General features: G+C 42.4%; 2 protein-coding genes across 4 annotated transcripts in view; one reads left to right on the forward strand and one right to left on the reverse strand.

Annotated features, from left to right (window-relative positions):
* The window catches only part of URB1 (URB1 ribosome biogenesis homolog), a 56,727-nt gene extending 52,067 nt beyond the window's left edge, over nucleotides 1-4,660 (forward strand). For all 3 annotated transcript variants that reach the window (XM_082055021.1, XM_082055022.1, XM_082055023.1), the window contains 2 exons: nucleotides 2,099-2,701; nucleotides 3,324-4,660. In XM_082055021.1, the coding sequence (XP_081911147.1) occupies nucleotides 2,099-2,701; nucleotides 3,324-3,529 (809 nt within the window). In that variant the 3' untranslated portion in view covers nucleotides 3,530-4,660. The remainder of the gene's footprint in view (nucleotides 1-2,098; nucleotides 2,702-3,323) is intronic.
* Nucleotides 4,661-17,936: 13,276 nt separating this feature from the next.
* On the reverse strand, nucleotides 17,937-24,239 carry MRAP (melanocortin 2 receptor accessory protein; the record flags this gene model as incomplete). Its single annotated transcript, XM_082076408.1, has 3 exons — nucleotides 17,937-18,040; nucleotides 23,274-23,402; nucleotides 24,236-24,239. The coding sequence occupies 3 exons, from the start codon at nucleotides 24,237-24,239 to the stop codon at nucleotides 17,937-17,939; spliced, it is 237 nt and encodes a 78-aa protein (XP_081932534.1).
* Between the last annotated feature and the right edge of the window lie 176 nt (nucleotides 24,240-24,415).

A 24,415-nucleotide genomic window follows, 5' to 3' on the forward strand; every position in this document is an offset into this window, starting at 1 on the left:
GGCTGTTAGAAGCTTAACCGCACAAGTGAGGCAGCCCTCATAGGAAGTAGTATTAATGACTTTTGCCAGACCATCTGATAGAGCCTGGGGGAGGAGGAACGGAAACAGAAATCTGTTTTTCAGGGCTCCGTTGTAGTGATTTCTAACTTTAACACAATTCTGGAAGCTTTGGAGAAACACAGTTTTGAAAAGGGAAAGATCTTTAAAATGAAACTTAGTTGCAGATCTAGTGTCAAGCTTTGAAAAATCATGTTCTTAAATGAAATCTTTAAAGACATGGTGCCTGGAGGCTTTGTGCTCAAAGATTTGAATCATTCTGAGTGTGGATGAGGGATCTGAAAGGGAAATATGAGTAAATACTATCAGTAAAGCAAGTAAAAATGAAACAGTTATTTTTTTCTTGTTGTCATCAGTGCTGGAAGAAAACAGAAATACATTTGGACTAGTATGACTTCTCTCATTATTTCTGTGAATAAACTATACAAGGAACTTTGTAGTGGGAGGCATTAAACAACACTGGTTTCCTGCAAATACAACTGCTGCTCTTGGTACACATTAAAATTTCCATAAGTTTCTTTAAATGTTCCGTATCAGTTAAACCAATGACTGAAGCATCACTGTATTTAAGGGATGCTATAAAGGCTTTAGTTTTTCTAAAGTTTTTCACACTCTTTTAGTGCCTTTCTGAGGGTTTTTAGAGTGTTATTAATGACATTTGTAGCTTACTGTGTATGTGGCTTTAAAAAATCTGTTTTTCCAAGCCTCAGGAGCTTATAAAGCAGTTACAAAAACGGATCCTTATCTGAAATTTTGTTTCTGAGGTTACATTTCAGGAGTTGTCCCCATCCCCCATGGCCCACAAGGAGAAAATACTGAAATGCATTTAGTTCCTTTTAAGCTGCAGAGTGCAACATAACCAATATTTCTGATGATTTTCTCAGTGACTCCTTGAAAGGAGCCTGACAGAAAATGTGTTTTTCGGGCTGGTGAAGCGCTGTTGCTGTGTGGGAGCCGCGCTGCTCCCTGGGGCACGGGCAGCATCTCACAGAGGGCAGCCCTGCCTCAAAAGTTTGGCTGCCTGTGTCTTCCCTTGGGGTGTGAGGAACTCATGTGCCCATGGCTGGTGGCACCTCAGCAGCCAGACGCTCAGCCAGGACAGGCTGTGCTGGAGGGAGGCGGATGTCGCTGCTTCAGCCTGTGCGGGTCAGCAGCAGCGCAGCTGTGCCTGAATTTCCTTCCACAGGCAGGCGCCTGCTCTGCCCCCGCTTGCCAGAGAGTAGCGGCCTGGGTGTTTCTCCTGAGGTGGTGTAAATAATCATAGAATCATTTTGGTTGGAAAGGACCTTTAAGATCATCCAAGTCCAGTTGTTAACCTGATATTGTCACTAAGCCATGTCCCTGAGAACCTCGTCTACACATCTTTTAAACCACCTCCAGGGATGGTGACTCCACCACTTCCCTGGGCAGCCTGTTCCAATGCCTGACAACCCTTTCTGTGAAGAAATGTTTCCTAATATCCAATCTGAACCTCCCCTGGCACAACTTGAGGCCATTTCCTCTTGTCCTATCACTTGCTACTTGGGAGAAGAGACCAACGCCCTCCATGCTACAACCTCCTTTCAGGTAGTTGTAGACAGCGACAAGGTCTCCCCTCAGCCTCCTTTTCTCCAGGCTCAACAGCCCCAGTTCCCTCAGCTGCTCCTCATCAGACTTGTGCTCCAGACCCCTCACCAGCTTTGTTGCCCTTCTCTGAGCTCTATTCATACCTCAGTATACTGGCAAAACTGCATTTCGTGGACCCTGAAATTCTGCCTTGGCTTTGCTGGGCTTTGGGCCAGGGCCTGGGTGGCCTCATTGCTCACCTCAAAGTGAGGCAGATCCAGTTCAGAAAAGTGTTTCAGCCTTTGGGTCAGTGGGAGCTGCCTATAGCCCATTTGCTCTGAATTGCATAGGCTCAATTAGGCTGCTAAATGAGGCTAGTACGTATCCTTTTAGCAGCTAAAACAACACAAGATCCCATCTTTCCTGCATGATTTTATACCAAGAAAATCCTTTGGAGCATCTGATGTTTATTTCAATGGTGTTTTCCTTCTTACAGAAAACATTAAAGAAAAGAACAAATTTCAAGCCTCATCTCGTGCATATCACCACATTCGGAAAAAGAATGAGATAGAAAGAGAAGACAACATTGCTGCAGACCTGAAAGTCTCTGAGCTGGGGAAGTGCAGGGATCATCTGAATTCCATATTTGCCCACTGGAAGCCTGTTTTCCCAGCCATGCCTACCAGACATCCAGGGGAGCCCCTCAAATCTGCTGACCTTGCGGATGAAACAGTCAGTCCTACCTGCGCGTCCGCTTACATAGTAACCAAGTGGCTGGTGAAGTCCATGGTTGAGCACAGCCTCAATATGCAAAATGTTCTGTTAATTCTGCGGTGGCTACAGAACTGCATCGTGCCACACTCGGTGGCAGTGCAGGAAATGCTCAGGGATGAGACGTTGAAAAACAACATCTTCAAGTTTTACACCCGGGTCTGTGAGGCCAGCAGTGGGGTGGCGGGACTCGGTCAGGAGCTCTGTCTGTTCAGTTCGATCATGCTTCACCTCATGGATGCTCAGGGCCTGACCAACAACAGCTTTCATGAACTAGTGAAGAAGTTGTGCCTGTCAGCAATGACGGAAGAGGATGTGAACAAGAAAGGTAACTAGTCTTTTCGCTCATGTTACAAGGTGTGAATGGTAGAAAATAGTAGTAGTTCCATGTTATTTTTAATTCCTCACAATAATCTAAAGTTTCCCTGCATCTGTTGGTGCTCATCACAAAGTTAAAGCTGTGTCTTTGGTGGTCTGGGCACAGGGGTTGGTGGCACAGAACAGGGTCACATTGGTGGGGTTCCTGACAGTACAACAGTCGTACTCCCTCGAAGGAACTTTCCATTCTAGGATTAAAATGGAGTTCAATGAGGTATAAAAAGTAGAATTCCAAGGGGAAAAACAGTCTGCAACAAATGAATCCATAGGGGTATGGGTTCTGATCCATGTACTGTTTCATGTTATCATTTGATAGCAAAAACAACAGGTCAGATTTCAGACCTTTTTATTTAAAGAAGTCAGAAGGTTGTGCTAACAGGAAACTTTTCTACTGTTAGTGTAGGAAGGGTCATTAGCTTTATATGAGCAAAACCCCCACGGATTTTCCATCTAGGAAAATAATTAGGAAGCCATTTTAAAACGTGGGTCTGGAGGTAAAATGGTTTGGTTTTGTATTGCTGTGTGGAAGTAGAATATCTGTTCTGATTTTTCTCTTAATTTTTCTTCCACAGCTGTTTGTGTATTTCTGACTTCTGTTTACATTGGGGACATATGGCTTGGAGCACAGGAACCAGATATGTTAATAACCCATGTCAAATTGATCTGCAGTAGTACAGATGATGGATTAAATGATGGTGACTTGGAAACTCATAAACAAGGAGAAAAAACTATTATGTCTCTTTGCAAACCCCTTTACTTGGCTACATTGGGGCATTAATTCAGTGAACTGACACTTAATCTTTAATGTTATAAGTTCTGCTGTCATTGCTGCGAGCCATGAAACCCTCCTGAACTGTTCTCCATACCAATCTAACTTGTTTTGTCGTAAAGATCAATATTTTATTACTGTGTGCAAACTCAGAGGGGGAAAATTGTATTCATCATCTCTCAGTGGAACATTAAAGCCATCATTTCCCTTTTCTTGAACAGTATGGGACACTGAATGTTATTTATATCATTTTTATTACAGCCATTTTTAACTTTATGAAGAACCAAAAAAGAGTCATTGGTGCATTGCCTCTGGGTTGTACTTCAGTCCCCGTGTAGTTCAAATCCATCCTCTCTCCAATATAAGATGGGGAAAAGAGACTGCAGAACTTCACCACAGTGTGGTATCAGTGCAAAGAATGAGCAGTCAGAGGTTTTGCCACAACAATTTGAAGAACCCAGTTTCTTTCATTATATACGATACCGAAACCAGTATGAATAGAAGACTCTGAACACTGAAGTCATGATGGTCTGGGATTCTTCTTGTTTTTAAATTAAATGTTTTCAAAGGCAATTTATATCAGAGCTGCTCTGTTTTTATTCTCCTTTCTGTTTTGTTCTGGGTTGGTTTTGTGTGTGTGTGCAACAAAGGCGTATCCTCTCTCCACTCTGAAAAGATAAGAGATGGAACTAAAACCCAAATGACTTGCTGCTCATTGATATACATTTTTTTTATTGAAAATTCTCTGTGAAATCTGATAAATTTTTCTTGAATGTGGCTGCAAGGGCAGTTTAACACACAATTCCAGCTATGCAAACATGCAGAGCCTGCGCTTGAACCTTTGAAATGTAAAACAGGATTTATTCAATTGACTCATGAATATATGCTGTGCCTGGGTACTTTGTACAAATTCTGTACAGGGAAAAAAATCAGAAATGCACACTCCTTGCCAGGTTTTTGTAATGTGCTTTAAAAAAAAAAGTGAAATGCAAGTAATGTGGATTGCTTCTATGTATAAATATTATTGTCCTAAAGAAGCCATACTATCTATATCAACAGTTGATTTCAAAATACAAAACATTTCTTGAAAAAATTTGTAAAGCCCCCATTAGAGACTAAATTGTGTGTCATATAAAATCTCTTGGGTGTGACATCAAGAAATTTTCTTTGCCGTGAAAAAAAATTTTACTTACTAAAAAAAACCCCAAACAAACAAAAACAACAACAACAAAAAGACAAACAGACAAAACGCAACCAAAGGAGTTACAAAATGAAAGATGTCTTGCCATCTCATGTAACTGGAAAATACTGATGACACATAGACACATAGGAAAAGAGTTTTTCAGCTGTCTTGAGGGACTGAGCACATCCAGCAGTGGTTTATAACACTATTTTCTTGAGAGAATCATAGAAATATTTAGTTTGGAAAAGACCTTCAAGATCATGGAGTCCAGCCTTTAACCTAGCACTGCCAAGTCCACCTCTAAACCATGTCCCTAAGAACCCCATCTACATGTCTTTTAAACACCTCCAGGGATGGTGACTCCACCACTTCCCTGGGCAGCCTGTTCCAATGCCTGACAACTCTTTCCCTAAGAATTTTTTCCTAATATCCAATCTAAACCTCCCCTGGCACAACCTGAGGCCATTTCCTCTTGTCCTGTCACTTGCTACTTGGGAGAAGAGACCAACACCCTCCATGCTACAACCTCCTTTCAGGTAGTTGTAGACAGCGATAACGTCTCCCCTCAGCCTCCTTTTCTCCAGGCTCAACAGCCCCAGCACCTTCAGCTCCACCTTGTTACATAGTGAGGCCCCTTTCAATCCCCTAATAAATTAACAAGACCCAAATCCTATAATAAATGTCCCAACTCAGTATGTTACACAGTCTCCAACAAGTTCCAAGGCCAGGATGTTGCTGGGTGTGCACTTGGAGGCCTGGCCTTGAGTACTGAGGAAGGCCCAGCAGTCAGTACTTTCTCCCTGGCTTGTAGTGTTTTGTTAGTATCTCCAATACTGCTATTACCAAAATACTTGGAGGAGAGGATTGTTCATACACATTTTTCTTTTAAACGTTAGTTTTGGTAACGCAAAAAAAGTGCAAACAGACTGACAATTTAAAACTACTAGTCTGTCATTTAAAAGATACATAGCTCATACGTGCTTATCAGTGAAGAGTTGTGCATGTGGGAAATTTTAAAAATTAGACTTAATCTCTCACCGCCTCTGAGCTTCAATATATTCTAGTAATGTGGCAATTAAAAGATAATTATGAAGTCCTTCTAGAAATAACTGTCAAGTATCTTTAAAATCCATGGACGGTTAGCAGTTGAATGATTTGTATGCGTGAATTATTGCCAACATATTCAAAACGCATTTTAATAAATTATACAGATGGTGAGTCATTATCTTAAGAAATTAAACTTGATTAAAATAAATTGTGGAGAGCATTTGGAAATGGAAAACTTGCCCCAGACAGGGGCCTGTGTTTTAAAACAAGGAGTTTCTACAATTTAATACAAGTTACTCTTGTTACTCAAGTTACTTTGATGCTGTTCTTGTGATGAGAAGCATGTGGATGAAGCTCCAGGTGCTCTGCAGTGGGCCCAGCTGTCTGCCCTCAGAAGTCCTTGCCAGGACAGGCCTTTGAAGCCTTTTGCTCAAAATTCACAGAAACTCGGTAAAGCCAACAGCCCCAAAGAATATATGGCTTCCTGTTGTACTGCGTGTATAGACCACATACAGTTTTGAGTTGCAGGTGAGGCTCCTCAGGATTTGAAATGAATCTCAGTGAGGGGCTGCTGGTGCTCAGATGGAGACATCTGACACTTTAGCAGGAGAGAACTTAAGGTACCAGGAACAACTGAGCAGAATGATGTGGCCTTGGTGGGAGTAGTGGCTTGGGGTGACGTTTTTATGGAAGTCAACCATGTCTTTGAACCAGCAGCATGAGCTGATTTGGGTCACATGCGGCTGACTGGTGGGTGCAGCATTTCAGCCATCCCTGACTGCTGCAGACCGCACGGGGAAGGCCTCTGATAATGCAGGACTCTGGCGGAAGGGGAAATAAAGTGCTCATGGTGGAGACCAAAGCACTGAAAGACCTTGAAATGGGCACGTTGTGAAATGTTACAGAAGGAGATGTATTTCTCCCCCCACCCACTCCTGTCCTCCCAAGTTAGATGCTCTAAGATAAGCTTGCATTTTGCATATGATTTATTGCTGTTCACATACTTCATACTACATGCCTCCCATTTCCAGGTAACTCTAAAGGAGGAATAAAAAAAAGTCTTTACTTTGAGTCATGTTCCAGTGCAACTAATGAATGAACACCAGTTGTTACCAATGGGAGTATCCACATGTTTCAGAAATCCCCTTGGAATCCATTTGTAGAGAAGAGATTCTTGAAAAACAGGGTGATACGGGTCTGTCATGAGTCAGGGAGGAGGACGCTGGAGCAGATCATGCTGGCAGGCAGCATGGTCCTGTTGTAGGAGAGATGTTCTAGCTTGGGGTAGACAGACGTGGCAGGAACGACTGAACTGCAGTTGCTGCATCCTTGACGAAGAAAACAGGTCTAGGTGGTGAGGTCCTCTTCAGACTGTCTTTAAGGACACTGTGTGATCGCAGCAGGGTTAAAGGTAACTGTCCCAAATTGCAGCGGGACAACTGGTGCCAAGAAGGGAGTTGATTGATGTCTCCTGTGAGAAGTACCTCAGCTCTAGCACAAGGTAAGTGTATCTGAGGGGAGGGGATGGCTGTTGTGGCCATCTGAGATGACTGGTGGAAACGTTTGGTTCTCTGATATGTCTCTGTCCATGTTGCACGTTCAGTTGCTGCAGCCTTCCCTCATTTTCTCCGTCTGCCCATGACTCAGTCTGACCCAACAGACTTTACACCCTGACAGGTTTCCAAGCCCAACACCAGTAGTAGTCAGTTTGCTCGGGAAGCAAACTGCACAAGTGTTTATCTCAGAGATAAAAAAAAAAAAAGATTAAAAAAAAAAACCACCACAATACAAACATATGCCTGGTAGTTTGGTCTGTCTCTTGTGTTCAAGGCATTTTTATCACAGCCCAACCCACCCACTCTCTGGTAGCATCACAGCCCACACTCCCTGTACACAGCAGAAGGCTGCTCTGGCAGTGCTTCACTGTAGGAGTTCTTGCTGCCTGCTTGGGGATGTGGAATTTCCAAGCTTCTCCTCAAATTTCGAATGAATTTTGTGTTGTCCTCAGCCTGGCGACTAGCTATGCAGGCTTACGTCTATTCCATGCCTTGCTGCCTTCCTCAGCCCAACTCTGCAGTCCCAGCTTTGTGCTTACTGGAGCTCTAAGGGTTCCTCACCCACTTGTGGACCTTCTCTTGGTTCTGCCTGGGTTTGATGGAGCTCCATGGGTGAGGGGAGGTGGATAAACCAGGGGCCACCCAAGGGGGCGGGAGTGCAAGTGGCCCTTCTGACTCTGCTCCTGCTGAGCTGAACCCACCTCTCCACCACACGGAAAAGCTGCTGTGACCCTCAGGGAGGGCTGTAGCTTCTGTTGAACTGCTTTTCAGCCCCAGCTGGAAGCAGAAAACTCGTGCAGAAATGTGATGTTGCTTTTGTGGTTTTGCCAGCATTTTCCTTTCATGTAAAATATGGTAAACACGCTTCTCTTTTTCTAATGCCTGGGTAACTGGCAGATACCATTTCAAGACTATTCGATACTAACAGTTTCTTTTCACTACCATTTCAAAATGGAAGCAAAAAGTAATTGGTTATTGGTAGCAAAACTGTATTACTGGGCAGTAGGTAAAGCTAATGACTTTATTCAGTAAAACACCCACTTGAGATAATTAGTGCTGCCATTAGCTCTTTAAAGGCACTTCTAGGCGTTTTAATAAATTTTAAGTAACACAAATATCTTTTTTCAATAAAAAAGTAAATAAAAAGCATTTTCTACCCTTGAGGGAACTGCTGAGCTTTAAGTTAGTGAAGCAAGTTGTAACCTTTCTAAAAGCAAAGTTTTATTGTTGATGTTGCACTCAACATTGTTGCTCGTTTTTCGGTGGATGGGCAAGTGGAGGTGTCACTAAGGTGCAGCTGATGAGTGTGACCTGAGGACAGAGCCAGAAATAGATGACTCGTGGCTCTCATGATATATAAACAACATAGGTTATGCTGCCCCTTCAGTGAGATCAATGGGATGCTGTTTTCTCCCATCACAGCAAGACAACCCAGTGAAAAGTGATGCTGCAGACACACCCCTGAGGATAACAGGACCCAGTGTGTGTTCAGCTGAGCAAGACAGAACCCTTTGGGGCATAACTGGGATAGACTGGCTGCCGGAGGAATAAATCTGCTCTCAGCCAAGTGGGTCTGAATGAGAACCACTCAACCTGCAGCACACCCTTTGCAACACCTAACTGGGAGAGGAGTTTGAACCCTTACTTAAAAAAAGATAGAGAAATGCTACAGTCTTCATCATCAGGATCTAAAATGTTGATCTAAAATGCTGATCAGTCAACTCCAGCAGCGTTGCTCAAAAACGGTTGTTAGGAGTTCCTCTTATGCATCCAGGATTTTTCAGGTTTGTCCTTTGGTGAAAGACATTTTTCTTCTTCTCCTGAACTAATTCAAGGTTTGTGGTATCAGTGTTTAACAGGCAGCCACAGCGCTGAGTTTTCTCTGTTGATCAGGAGAACTGTGTTGCTGGTTTTGTTAAACCTGTTCCAGTTTTAGCTCAGGCTCAGATCCTTCCATGAATGCCAGTTTCACCTGACAGAGAGGGAGGTGTTTGAGAAGCAACCGCATCTGAGTATGGGCTGCTGAGATCATCGCAGTGAGGCTGTTCACCGCTGGAACTGCTTTCTTCTATCTGGTTCCCTACAATCACTTGTCTGTAATATGTGGAGAGAAAAAAAAAATGTACTGTTTTCAGGGGCATCTGTTTGGAAGACAGATAACAGCAGTTTCACAAGAAAATACATTATTGAAGTTTTAAAAAACACAGGAGATGGTTCTTTTAAACAAAAGACATTGAATCCAGCATGAGAGGTGCTTTTGACTTCAGCCCTCTTTATATACCATGAGAATCATGTCCTTACCTGGAAACAGAGCACAACCAACAGCAAAAGCATGAGCTGTGGCTGACGTGGTGGCTTCCCCATTCCCCCTCAAGATGGGACCTTCAGCCCAGCCCTTAATCTTGATTCTTTAGCTGGATTTTTAAAGGGGAAACTAGAAACTTTGCTGTGACTTGCTCTGTACTGAAGGTGAAGGGAACTGTCACCAGCTGCTTCTGGGAAAGAGGGATAAGAGATTTGTGTGACTGTGAATGGGTGTCACTGGCAGCAAGAACAGGGGGGATGTGTGTTATTCGGGAGAGGATCCCTGAGACTGGGGTTGGGAAAAGGCAAGACACAGCTCTACGGGCTGGTGGGGATCTGAGTAAGAAAATGGGACAGACCTAAAAAGGAGCGGGTAGGACCAGGGCAGCAGGAAATTTCTGTTGTGCAAATAGTAACAATACAAAGATGTACGGTTCTGCCAGAAAAACGTGTTAGTGGTGGAGCGGAGGGGGTGATGACATGGGAACATCAGAGCGCACTCTGCCTCCTCCTCCCGGAGCCCTCTGCCCAGCAGCTTCCCAACCTTCACCCGTAAAACGTAAATAGCAGATGAGTCCTGGCCTAGAAGCAGTTAAGTTCCATTCAATACAGCTGAATACAAGATCCCAACTACTACCATATCATTAGGGTTTCAAAGCTGAGGAGGGAAATTACAACCAGGAGGAAAAATGTAATCCAAAAGTGAGAATGAAAATGGGAAGTTTTTGAAAAGTCTTGTTAATGTCCTGGAGCCATGGCTTCAGAGATGAGAAAGAAGACATCTTTGACTGAAAGCCACCTTTGTTTCAGTGGCTACTCAAAATGTAACATCCAAAATCTAAAAAAAATCTACAAAGTAAACGGGATGAAAAAGAAAATAATTATTTTAACACTTTGGAGGAAGGGAAATATAAATGTTATGACTTCGTTTTGATTAATTGCTAATGAACGCTTAAAACACCTGTGTCTGACAAGACTAGCACAGCAGGGATTTTGCTTGATGGTAATTCAAAAAACTGAAACGAAGCCCAAAAGTCTCAGCAACAGGCCTACCACAAGCAGGCAGGTTTGGGGTTTTCTTTGCTATGAGACAGGCATGTTCAAGAGATCTCTCTTCTCGCTGTTTGACAGAAGCAAGACAAAAATACTCTTACCAAGACAGGAGGTTTTCTTTCCAGTCCATTAAGTAGCTAAACATCATCATCTAGCTATCCACGTATTTTAAAATCAGCTGGACAACTTGCATCCCAGAGACCTGGAGACTGTCTGAGGAGAACTCTGGCCGGCTCTTGTTAATCTTGTTAATCATTAACCATCCCTGGAACAGCAGGGAAGTTTGAGGAGCCTGGAATAGCCCCAGTGTCCCAGTACTTGAAGAGAGCAAACTGGTCAAGCCAGGTCACTATAAGGCAGCACAACTGACCTCAGCCCCTGGCAAAATCATGGAATTAAAGCTAAGATAAGCTACAGCTGAAAAAGTATTTCAAAGGACAGAAAAACTACTTCCAGACAGTGTGGTTTTATAGAAAGACAGATACGGAGAAAAAACTCTGATGTCATTTTTTGAGGGGTACACAATTTGGAGGATAAAGGTAGCTGCATATATGTAGCTATTTAAAACTGCTGTAAGGTGTTTGACTTAGTATTCCACACTGCCTTCACTAAGAAGAACTGTGCACAAGCCCCACGAAACAGGTGTTATGCGAATTAGGCTTCTCAAGGAGTAACTGGAGAATGATCCCTGAGAGTGGCTGTTTCTGGCAGGGCTCCATAGGCACCCAATCCTGTTCAGCATTTGCATCAGTGATCTGGAAGTAAATGTAAAGTCACTGTGAGTGAAAGATGCAGATAAAGATACAGTGACAGAAGGAAGAGCAAACAGTCACATAGCACAAACTGGACAGCTAGTTAAGATGGATCTATTCAAATAATATTAATATATTCAATTTAAAGCCTCAGCCCTGGCAATAGTACTTTTCATTGAGAACTGCAGGTTTTTCATAAACTATTCTCCCTAGAGACAGTGAATCCTGGCACACAGAAAAACTGGAGATATCCAGAAAAAAAAAAAAAATACAGCTAATGTTTTGTATTTATGGATTTCTGGGGACAGACATGATCTTTTGAAAGCTGGGAGTAGGTGATACTGTGATTCCAAAATTTCATATATTTATGACACTGTCTATCCATGGTGAGCACTTTCTGGCATTCTTCATTAATGAGCAACTGTATATATTTTTTTAAATGCAAATACATATTTAGTCCTAATTTTACTGAAGATGTTTATCCATTAAGCCAAGATAGAATGCCAAGGCATTGTGATTTAACTAGGCAGAGAAATGAGAAATACCAACCAACTTAAGGAACATAAGAACTTGTTCTCCTCTGCAGAGATATAGCAGCAGGGCAGAGACTTTGGGAGCCTGCATCCCTGCTCTCAGTGGGCAGCACTCTCAAATCTCCTCCGGTGCAGGAGTTGTCTGTGGTTTGGTTTATGTCCCTGAAGAGTGAGCTGACATAATCTCTGGACTGCTTGGACTGGGCATTCTGCACCCTCTGAGGAGATAATGTTGGATTTGATATTATGCTACTTTGTAGAACGTTATTTGAATGCATGACTCAGGAGTTAATTTCACTCTTGTGACTGTCAGTTGTCAGTGTCTCTCTGGTCACTGTTAGGATGATTTTCTGTGTCATTTAAAATGACTTAACACTTTGAAAACAAAAAGCGCCATCGTTTCAGTTTGTAGGAGAAAGAGCAAGAACTAGTAAGAACTTCAGAGAGCAATGGTGAGCACCTTCATGTTCACACAACCAGCCTGCTTCCCCATCCTGGAGCAGTCCACTGCACAGCGCCCCCCTGGCCGGGGGTTTGTCTGGTGGCACCAGACTTGGAGAACATCTGAGCAGCCCCTGCAGAGGGCACGTTCTGGCCTCACGCTCAGCACATGGTGTCCTCTCAACTGCAGAGTCTCAGCGCACGGGGCTCCAGGAGGGACACTGGCTAATGGTGAGCAACCTCTGTTCCTGGCCTTGAGTTCACACATACGTTCACATGGTGGCTGGTGCTAAACCAATCCCTTAGTTTTCACTTGGAGATCAGTTATCTCTGAACCACCTCAGTGCCACTCTACCAAGCATGAGACCAGTTCCAGGTCCCACACTCTGCTAAAAGGTGTGGAGCACACTCCTTTAGATGACAGGAGTGAGAACACTGTCCTGGTAAAGATGCTGCAACGTGAGCTCTGCTGACTGAAGTCTTCTAACAGGCTTTGACAGTTCACAGCTAACCATTTTTACAGCCTCTGCTCCCGTGGGTCTGACAGCTGCTTGCACGAAAGGGAGCTGGTTCTGTCAACATAAAAAGGGAAAGTTGTCCTAATGATGGAGCTGTGAAAGACAGCTTTATCCCTTGAAACCAGAGGCTTGAGAATAGCAAGATTTATTATCTGCTCTTTGAGATTAAATTCAGAAACTGTATTGGGGAGGAACTGGGACAGATCCCCAGGAACACTGTATATGGGAAGCCAGCTCTAAAGACTTGGCTGCCTCAGCTGCTTCTGTCACAAGGAATGATGCTGTAGTCCATGCAGACAAGTCACGTAGACCTCAAATACCGGTCCTGTGATTGTCTTGACCGTGAGATTTAAGTACCACTGAGTAACCGGCTTATTCCTGAGTTCTTCACCAAACTTGGCTGTGAATTTCACGATAGCTGGGTGTGAGAATATAACATTACCACTAGTGAGATAGTAGGTAGAGACCACAGTTGAATATATCTTGAGTTTAGAGAGAGACAAATTACCCTGACTCCAGGAAACAGTCTACTGTGATAGGAAAGATGGAGCTGAAGAAGGCAGAGAACAGGAGCAGCTGCCTCAAGAAAGCAGAGAACAGGAGCACAGTCTGCTTAGAGAAGTACCTCGCATGACGATCTTCCTATCGTATTAAAAAGGACTTCCCATTCCCGAAGACACGGTAGCATGCTCAGGTAGAGCTATGACATGTCTTACTGTCATCTGGAGGAATATGTATCAGATTCGCTGCCTTCATGTACAGGAATAGGTACTTTTTTGATATTGTAAAAAACAAAACAAAACAAATATATATATATATATGGTGGTTATATTGTTCACTAATGAATATTACAATCTTGAAGTTGACCTAAAAAAAAAAGAAACCATACAGCTCTGAAAACTACCTGCCCCCATGTGAGATCTAGGATATTGCTACAGATTTTTTTCTGCCCTAGGGACAGAAAACCCCTGAGCTGTCAAATATGCAAATGAGTTCTCCAGTTCCAGGAATGAAGCAGCTGTTGCAATTGATCTGGATAGAACAAAAAATTGAAAGAGCATGTGGACATTGTACAGTCTGTCCACCAAATCAGTGGTTATCTGTCTGTCCATGAAGGAAACTCTCACCTGCAAACTGAGAAGACAGCTGGCTGCAGAACAAGTGTTTTTGAGCCAACACAAACATCTCTGTCTGGCAAGCAGTATCCTCAAACTCTGCTACCATATGGCCCAGAAATGCATCTTCCTTCCTTCCTTCCTTCCTTCCTTCCTTCCTTCCTTCCTTCCTTCCTTCCTTCCTTCCTCCCTTCCTCCCTTCCTCCCTTCCTCCCTTCCTCCCTTCCTCCCTTCCTCCCTTCCTCCCTTCCTCCCTTCCTCCCTTCCTCCCTCCCTTCCTCCCTCCTTTCCTTTCCTTCTTTCCTGATAGAGTAATGGTGACAAAAGGGACTGTGACATGGATTCCTTCCTGCAACTCTCTTGCAAGCATCAACCCTCCCCCCTCTCCCAGACTCACTCATCTGACTTGGCACCAAATCACTTCAAATTGCAGGGAAGTGCGGTGCAATTCAGGCCCAGGAACTCTCAGTGTCTCAGGATTGTAAGTAGTTCTAGCTGTCACACATGGCTTTCAGAGAATACTTTGCCACTGACTTCTTTTCTGTGAGGATATGCGGGTAAAAATCAGCAGGCTATACTGTGGTAGATGGCATGGCCTTGCCCAAATAGTGCAGCCTTGATGTCCACAGAGCTGGAAGAGATGCAATCACTGCACGTTATACAAGCAAGCTGGAACAGTACACGCTGCCCTATATGCCCCTGGGCTTGACAGAGAGACAGATGAGCACAGAAACAGTTAAGGTAAAAGTTCTTCAGCCTTGACCAGTGACGTATCTGTACGTTTGTTGAGTGAATGTATCAGAATTATCATGCAAAAAGAGACAGGAAATTTCAATACAGAAGTTTGATGATCCTCATGCCAAGGCTAAGAGATGGATTATGGAAAAAGAAGATGACAGCAGAGGACCGTGGAAGTTCAGAGAAAGAGCATCTTTCAGGCACCCCACTTTGTTTTATTGCTGGAATTTGGAGAAGTGTAATTGGAGTAGTGGGGGTTAAAAAACAAATGGAACTCAATCAAAAAGGGCAAGTTTTGTGGGAGGGTTCAATAGTTTCTTCAGTCTCAAAATTGTTTTCTTACAGTATATTTCAAGCCTGGGAAAATGATAAGACAGGATGATTTCAAATCCTAAGCAGAACTCATCCAATACTGGTTTCCATTAATGATTCCTAGGCTCTCCACAAAACATTCCTAGACTTGCCTTGTTCACAACAGGTCTTTCAATGGGCAAAACCGAACATATCAGGGATAAATACAGATATTTTCAAGCCAAGTATTTCACTCAGTAACACAAAGCAAAAGCGAAACATTTTAAAAAATTAATACTTTTGTTTAAGTCTTTGAAGCACACTGAGATTTTTCACATATGTACACTTCTGCCAGTTTTTTTAGGAACAGTAAATTATGGGGAACACGCCTCTGTTACCCTATAATTTTATGTCCATTTCCATGTGTTTCTTGTATTGTTAGCTTGCCTCCTGCTTTGTGGTTTATTTGGGCAAGATGCCTTTTTTATTGTTGTTTTTACCTTATGTGAGCAAGCCAGCGGCCTTAGGGCGCCAATAAATTAGAATATTAGTGCTCCTTTTTACTGCCATATTATACTAATTTCCCTCTGCTTGTTTGTGACCTAAACTTGAACCTTTGCCTAATCAGCTGAGCTGAATTTTCTGCGTCCTGATCAGATTAGAAGGAGCAGTGGGCAAATGCATCCTTGGTTGCATAAAGCGTGTTTGCCAGAAAAACTAGCAGCAAACAAAGTAAACCACATGTATAAAGTTGCCAACAGAAACCTGTCATTAGACAAAGTTCAGAATCACGGGCAGCGTTAGAACTATGTTCCCATTCAGTGTGTGGGCACTGCGTCTCCATCGGGCACATCCACTACGGTGACCTTCACAGGACAGGGGCTATAACCTTTTAGGTGACTGGGGATATGCTTGTCAACAGTGAGGTATTTATCCAGCCTCTCTTTTCAACCATGGAGGTTTCAGGTGGAACTAACCTGCTAGAGTCCAAGGTGTTTCAAAACGATGGACCCAATTTGAAATCACTGTAACTCTGCAACCACGAACTATCAACTATCGTCTTGATGTTGTCTGTACAGCAAGTGGAAGGAACATAGAGAATTTATAAAAACATTACTAAAACTTGGCAACTCATTAAACTGTCTGTAATTTTCTCCTGTAATTGTAACACATTTGGTCCATCTTTTTGAAACACCCTGTAGATTAGCTATTCCAGCTACCTGCAACTGGAGGATATTTCCTCATTTCGCCAAGCCCAGCTGTAAAAGCAGCCTGGATGGGATGGACATGGAGATCTCTGTTAGCAGAGCGAGAAATGCTGCACACTCTGAGCCCAAAGATGCCACCGTGCCCTACTGAGCTACTCAGCAGCTCAGACCCAGCTCTGTCTCGCTAATGCTGAATAGCACTCTACTGAAATTTAAATTAAGGGACTCTAGTGAGAGTGACAGAATCGCACCTGTAAACTTTAATGAAATGGCTTGAGGCTAAGTCCAGGAGATTCTGCCCCAGAGAAAAAAAAAACAGTTTGACCATGTTGTCTCACTTCTAAGCTAACTGGCACTGTGAATGCTACACATCCAGAGTTGGTAGGTGTTTCAAGTAATTTCACAACCACACTTCAAACTGATTAATACTCTAAGTGTATTTGTAGTTTTACCATCAGCTTACTATGCTGAAGGATGAAAGTTCAGATATGGGCTATCTTTGGGAAGGAAGATATTGTCATACTCCTGTCAGGATTTGCAAAAAGAAGAAAAAACACAGGAAAATGTTCCCAGCTCCAGCCAATTATAAATCAATAATTTCACTGAGTTAATTTAACCTACAAGAACTTAAAAGTATTTAGGGACTGAGTCATGTTCTTATTTTAGGCAAGAAAGAAGCTTGCCTAACCTTCTGCATAACAGGCCAGAGAATGACAGACCATAGGCTTCTCACAGTAATTTTTGGATGAATACAAATGCATGTTTTTCAGATGTTGTCATCAAGTAAAAAAAGAATTAATCGCTACCCATTTAATATTGTAAATTGTTCCAGTGAATCATTTCCCTCACATAAAATATGTGGTACATCTGGGTTTGTGTAGCATCAGCTTCCATCCATTGCATTTTAGTATGGTACTTTACCATGATATAATTATCATGGGGCTCTCGAATTGGACACTAGTGTTCTAAAAGATGCAGACAGTTCACAGAGAAACTAATTTATTTGAGTTTACTTCTCTCACTGCTGGATATGTTTCTGGAACTCAAATCAGTTTTTCCCCCGATTCTTCCCAATTTCTTTAAAACCTCTTTTAAAGAGTGCATTCAAACATACGCACAACATTCTCGGGACAACCTAAGCAATTGCACACATGCTATTACCTTCCTGATCTCACTTACAAATTTTCTCTTAGTTTGATCAAGGCTTACAGAATTGCTTTGGGAGCCTGTGTTCACCTCCCTGATCACCATGACCCCTACATCTTTCTCAGGTGTGGTTTACAAGAGGTACGTTCCCATTCTGTGTGTAAAACAAACACTCTTACTTCCATCATACACAACCTGGATATCTGGCATAAGTAAAATGCACATTGTTGGTCAACATACCAAGCGGTCCAGACTGCTTTGCCCTGCCCTCGTGGTTTACTATTCGCCCATCTTTCTGTCACCTGCAAATATCATCCCTTACGGATTTATTTTTATCCAGGTGATTAATACAAACAGTGAAAAGCCATGGGCTGAGAGACTCTCAAACCGAATAATAACATAAGAAGTGTCATCTCCGTGTGCAGTTACAAACAATGTATGTAATTGCTGGATCACTTGAAGCAGTGAATGAATGTTTCATGTAGGTTATTTTATCACACTGATCGATACTTACTTTATCTCTGGTTGTACTTACTTTACTGGAGTTGATCCAGAGCGGGACATATATAGTAAAATAAGGAAAAGAAACGTCACAAACGCAGCAAGCCCAACCCAAAAGGCTATGACAATAGAATCTGTGGACACAACACAGTAATTCTGTCACTGGTAGCATAGCAAATATAAAACACAGCAATGTAATTTATGATCTCTAAGAAAGGTGTGTAATTTAATTAATTAAATTTAGCTAATTAAATTTAATTAAACCTTTTAGAGAGAGGAACCTGAGTGCCAGTTTGTTAAATGTCTTAAGGGACTCCGAGCAGTTCATTTTAACAGTGTATAGCCAGGGCTGGGGGAGAGGCTGGAAAAAAAAATCTAGTAAGTGCAATGATGACTAGCACTGTGCATATATTTAAAAGGTAATACCGAGCACTTAGGATGCTTTTCACACTTTCATCTCTTTGCAGGGAATATGGTTCCTTTTACTAAATCACAGTGTAGTAAGCAGTGTGGTACTCATGCCCGAGATGCTACTGCTCAGTGCATAGCCAAGTCCTGCTCTTAGGTGAAAAAAAAAATCATACAACCACCACAGTCTTTACGATGATGCTTTTAAGGAGAGAATTCTAGCCTTGAAAACATTTTCTACCAAGAAAAATAACAGGGAAATCTTGCTGAGAAGTGTCTGTGACAGCACATCAGTCCTGCGGAAAAGAATGTGAACCTTACCCTGTTCAGCTGCAATACTTCTGCAATCATCGTAAAATAATTCAAAATGCACCCTACTTTATTAGGACTAAGCAGTTTATTTAAAGAACAAGTAACTGGACTCCTAGTGCTAATGTACGGGTTCCCAATTGGTTTAAACCAGCCTAAGGCCCTGCCACTGCTGTTATCCCTGACTCCGATGAAAACTTTTTTTAAAAAAAAAAAGGAAAAAAATAAATAGATGAACTGACCCCAGATTTGGGTGACCAGAGCTAATGGGAGTATGAAATGCCTGGGGAGAAAAGGGAGTCACTCTCTCACGAATGAAGGCTACGGTGCTGTGCAAATTCCTGCCTTAGTTCTGGGCTTGCTGTTAGATGGGAGGAATCTGCTCCTGTCCCAGTAGCACATTTGGTCACTGTTTCAAAAATGCTCCTTCCTGGGATTAGAGTGATGGTGGTGAACGTCCCAGTTAAAGCCTTGAAAAGGTTCAGTGTTCTGCAGGACACAAGTCAAGAAACGTCCTGAATTCATAACCAGCTACTCACTTAGACTGAAGTGAAAAAGAAGGGTCATTGGCTCCAGAGACAAATATTGACCAAGATAAAATAAATCTTCCATCTGAAAGGACAGAAAACATTGTGTTCTTTGAAACATGTTTGATTAGGTGTTTCTTTGTGAAAAAGTTCAGAACGTGCTGTCATCAGAGCCACAAAGAGATTAGGGGGAATGATTCCAGCCCCTTTTAAACCTAAAACTAGAGCTGACCCAGCCGGAGTCTTATCAGAAAGCTGAGTTTTGGCTGGGCTACTGAGAAATAAGATTGTAGAGGGTCAGCTTATTTTATTCTTCCTCTGTTCCTCTGTTAAAAAAAAAGTTTTACTTAGCTTTAATTCAGAGGATTGTAAATTGGCATGTGAGGGTAAATATTCTGAGCTGCTTTTCCCAAACTTATTACGGGAAAAAGCAATGTGGCGCTACCGGGCAACCCCAACCCCTCAAGGGAGAATTAGGGGACTCCTGTTAGAAAAAGAAAAATAGAAAAGAAAAAAAAAAAAGAAAAAAGGAAAAAAAAAAAAGGCAAGCAAGCTCATGGTCCAGGGATATTTTGAAAAGCTCCAAGTTTTGAAGTGCTCACAGCCATTGGGATAGAAATTGAGAGCTTGGATTTATAGAATTCCCTATCTGAGTTATTTTGGTTTCATCTTTTAAAAGTAGCCTTCATGGCGTTCACTGAAGCTAATCAAATCTGCTCCAGGTCTCAGGGGGAGTTGGAAGTCTTGAGAGATAAACAGAAAAACTTCCTGACTTTTTAAAGTTGTGCAGTTAGGATTTTTTTAAACTGGGATAACATATTTTAACAATTTTCTGTTGTTAAATTTTACAGTCACCTTTTGTGTCTGTGTGCATATGTTTTTAATAGCCTATTAGTTCATGGGCCAATTAAGTTTTTTATTATTTTTATACAAAATGAAGAGAGCTGCACAACACTATTAAGAGAAAGTAAAACCATCACTGTAACTGGATTTAGATTAATTTTCATGAGACAAATACAGTCTTACAATGCTTCAGGGACAGGCCACATAACACAGGAAAGAAAGGGCAGAGATTCAGGTCTCTGTTTTACATTAAGTAAAAAAAAAAAAAAAAGCAAAATTGAATCAGGGAGCTATAATCCCACCCCAGGGGTTATGATGACCACATGATTCATTTGTGATTCATTTCATGATACAGCAATGCACCTAAACAAACGCTCAGGTCCCATTGCAGTCAATCAGCAGAAGCCCTCTGGAACATCAGTATAGCAGTTATTGGAATCCTGGCAGTACCCTTTTTGCCATTTTGCCAAACTTGGAATGTTTGTGGCTGAGGGGAAATTATAACATTTCATCTTCAGCACAAAGGGCAAGGACTTGCTGAACTTATTTCATCTACATACTTCTAAGCACATGAAGACAACGATCCCAATACTGGCTTTTGAAGGTATAAGAATGTAAATATTATGCAAAGACAGGAAAACCAACAAACTATATGCATTGCTTGACTACTGCTTCTATTCAAAACAAGGAAAAAACTAACAAGCTGTGCAATAATTTCCCTTGGTGTTTTCTTTATAACTTGTCACTGTTCTCCCACTGGTATTTGGAGAAGGAAGAATAAAAGTACCAAGATGACGCAGTCTCCATCCCTCCTAGACTGTTGACATGGGAAAATGTTTATTTTTATAGGAAGAAAAAAAAAATCCAAACCAAAACAACAAACAAAGCCAAACAGTTCCACTTCCCTGGCTATCAGAAAACTGAACCCAACATTTTTAATTTAGAAATTGGTACAGCAAATGCGGGCTCTTTAAAAGACAAAAATAATGGAGCAGAACTCCATTTTAACAAGCTGCCTAGAAATATCTTACACAAACACCCACCCCAGGGAACTCAAATTGCTTTAACATTAACCTGCTGAGGGGAGAAAAAAGTGTGTCCCAAGCCCTACGCTTGCATCTTTCTTTTTTGCCTGGTAGCTGAGCAGTTGAAATACAGAAGCCTGGTTTCCTGCAGATTTGTTTCCCAAAGCTGAGCTCAGAGGTGATTTCTTTGGTGTCCAACAGGACATGATCTCACCCAATGGCCTTTTTGTCAGTAAAGATCTTCACTCACAATGTTCTTCCTCCATTATTTAGCTACCAGCTGGAAGAACCTGCAGATATTTTAAATCTTTGAGGCCTGCACTCCTTTGTAACTAGATCAACGAGTTGGATTTACTGTAGGAACAGATCAGATGCATAAACATGAAGTATGATTGCATAAATCATCTCCTTAGAATATAAAAAGCTCTGAAAGGCAGCAGACTTCTCCACTTGTTTGCAGGGGGAGAACAGATAATAATAAAAAAATCAATAAGGGATTTGTTTAGTCTACCGTTTTTTTTAAATGGAAACAAGGCTTATGAGATCACTCACAAGCACTCACACACGTGTGTGTTAATTTCCTCCATGAAACTATCAATGAATTTCAATTAAATTTAACAGAGGGTGAGCATCTTTTCTCAGAAGCACCATTTCTAGGAAACAGGCAGCTGGGTAAAGAGAAATACTCTATAAATGGCCACGGAGGGAAATGCTGTAAAAGAAACCCCACCTCTACTAAATATCAGGCAACTCAAATGTTAGAAAGATGTCATTAATGAGGAAAGAGGGGAGGGGTTAGATTCCTAAACTCTGGTTTTTGCTAAGCCAGCAACACGCAGGGGACTTAACTCAGCAGTTCGGGGTTTCCCTGGTGGAATTTGGAGGCAATTATCTGTCCTAACTGTAAAATTAACAGAATTAGAGAAGCTGCTCATAACCTGCCTGACCTCAGCAGCACCAAATGTTGCTCTCCAGTATTCAGATTGTATATATGGAAAGATGTGGCTTCTTCTTTAAGGCATGGTGCTCTAAGTTTGGAGGCAATAAACCCTAGGCTCATCTGAGTGGACAGAAAAGCTTTTCTAGAGGCAGTGCAGAATAAGAGTTTCTGCTCTCTTATTCTTGCTCTCATAAGGCAAGTGAAGCACACAAACTCCCAGCACTGTCCAGTTCAGTCTTTACTATCAGAGAAGACAGTTTCTTGCACTGTTAATTAGAGAGACATGAAAATATTCTGAAAGAATATCACATTTCCTTACAGACCGGATCACTATAATAACCTTGGGAAAAGCAACCAGTAAAGCCCGTAGCTTTGTCACTCAAACGAGGACACAACCATAGGGAGAGACTTGGCAGAAATTAAGGGAAAACGCTGCCTACAGCCGAAGTGACTCAAACTTGCCTACCCACTGTCCCTCAATCCATCTGACTACACTCAGTTAAGCTAATTCTTCATGACATGGCTGTCATTTTATCTTATCAAAACCTAAGCGATCCAGACATGTTAGGAAAAAAACCAAACCAAACCAAAACTACTTACCACTTTGAGTAGCCATAAAAAGACACCGCTATCTCTTGTGCAAAACGAAGTGTGAAATAGAAGTAACTGTCCCAGGGTGAATGTGGCAACTGTTATTTCCTATTATATATTTTCAAAATAAACTTCTAAACCCAGCAGAATCAGCTTCCACGGCAATAAAGTATTTTGACGATAATGTATATTTACGTAATTTATCTTACTGTTCAGTAGCACTAAATCAAAGGAGGAAAGGCAACACAGTATGTTTTCAGCTTGTTGTTGCTGGCTAGCGGAAACTTAAAACTACTTCTTTTACTAACACTTTAAATGTTTGTCAGTCCTAATGTAAGCCCTACATCCCAAGATGAAAACACGATAGTCTTACGAAAAAGTCTGCTCATTCAGTCAACTTTTCTGATAGCAGCATACAGATAACTAACAACCCAAACTACAGTCATGAGATTTCTATTTAGCAAATGGCTAAAAAAAACTATTGTCCTCTAAATAAGTTAGTATCAGCAGTCTTATAGTTTCAAATACTGTAAGATAAAGAGTTTCACTATTAGTAATAACTGGTATTAGAGCACAGTCAGTCTGGAAGGCAGACACCCATCCATACAAACCACGCACATACAACCCGGCATGGTCGCTATTGCAAGGAAAAAACCCAAAAGTCAGTGAGACAAGCAACATTATTCCTGTACTACATTAGCACCGACTACTCTACGATACTTACATTTATTAACCTTCAACTTGCTTCCATCTACTGGAATTGGATCTATATAATCCCAATAATATTCATACGACCAGAAATACTCAGAGGAGTTTGTTCTGTTAGCCATTTCAGTAGTGCATTTTAAACCAGCTCAGAACTCCAACCAAACACTTTTTTTCATTGTACTTCAGCGCCCTCAGAAAAAGATTGCGTAACTGATGCCTATGTAAATCACTCTGGGGTCCCGCAGCTCAGGGACTGCCTTGGTACTAAATAACATTCAGCAGCAATGAATATTAATGACAAACAGATATGAAACAGCAGTGCCTAAAATGCAATCCTCACTTCCTAGTGGGCAATTATGTTATCCCTCAGCATATTTTAATCTGAGGTGGATGTCAAGTAACCTGAGAACAGGGTGGACAAGTGCCAGCTGGATCACAAACCCTTTCCCTCTCAGGAACTCACAGCAATGCAGCGTGCTCTGGAGCTACTGAAAACAGCTGGGCTGAAAGACATAGCGGAATCTCTCTTGACATAGAGAAGTAGCCCAAGACCTGATAAAATGCATCATAAATACAGGAAGTATTGGAATAACCACATATTTTGCTTTGCTATGCCTTAATTCGTTCCACCCTGAAGGCAATGGATGAAAGGGAGGCCCCCAAGATGAAAGCAACGCAGTGCAAGGTGTTTGGCAGAGCAGTGGAAGGTGCCTCGGCCAACACGCACACAGGCGTTTCACAGAGGTTCACAGAACTCAAATTGCTCACGCTCCATGTGAAACAGACCCGCATCTCGCTCCTGGCCGCGCCCCACAAGCCCCCGGGGTGTGCTGCAGAGGGGGAGGCCGGGGCTGCTCGTTCAGGCCACCAGCCCTGGGCCGACAGAGGAGGCGGCATAGAGCCGCCTAGAACTTGGAGCACTGTGCGCAAACACCGCACACAGAGCGCCAGGCCTGCCAAAGGCAGCTTTCAACCCACGCATCGCCACCTTCCCCGCGCCGGCCCCGACGCGCCCCTGCTCAGGCAGGCAACGGCCGCCAGGCAGCACGCGCCGCCTCACAACGACCACCAGGCAGCACGCGCCGCCTCACAACGACCACCACAGCCGCTAACGGCTGGAGGGCGGGGCCTCCGTGTGCGCAGTGGGCGTGGCAACAA

The sequence above is a fragment of the Streptopelia decaocto genome (genome assembly GCF_964273445.1).
Source record: "Streptopelia decaocto genome assembly, chromosome: 1".
Lineage (NCBI taxonomy): Eukaryota > Metazoa > Chordata > Aves > Columbiformes > Columbidae > Streptopelia > Streptopelia decaocto.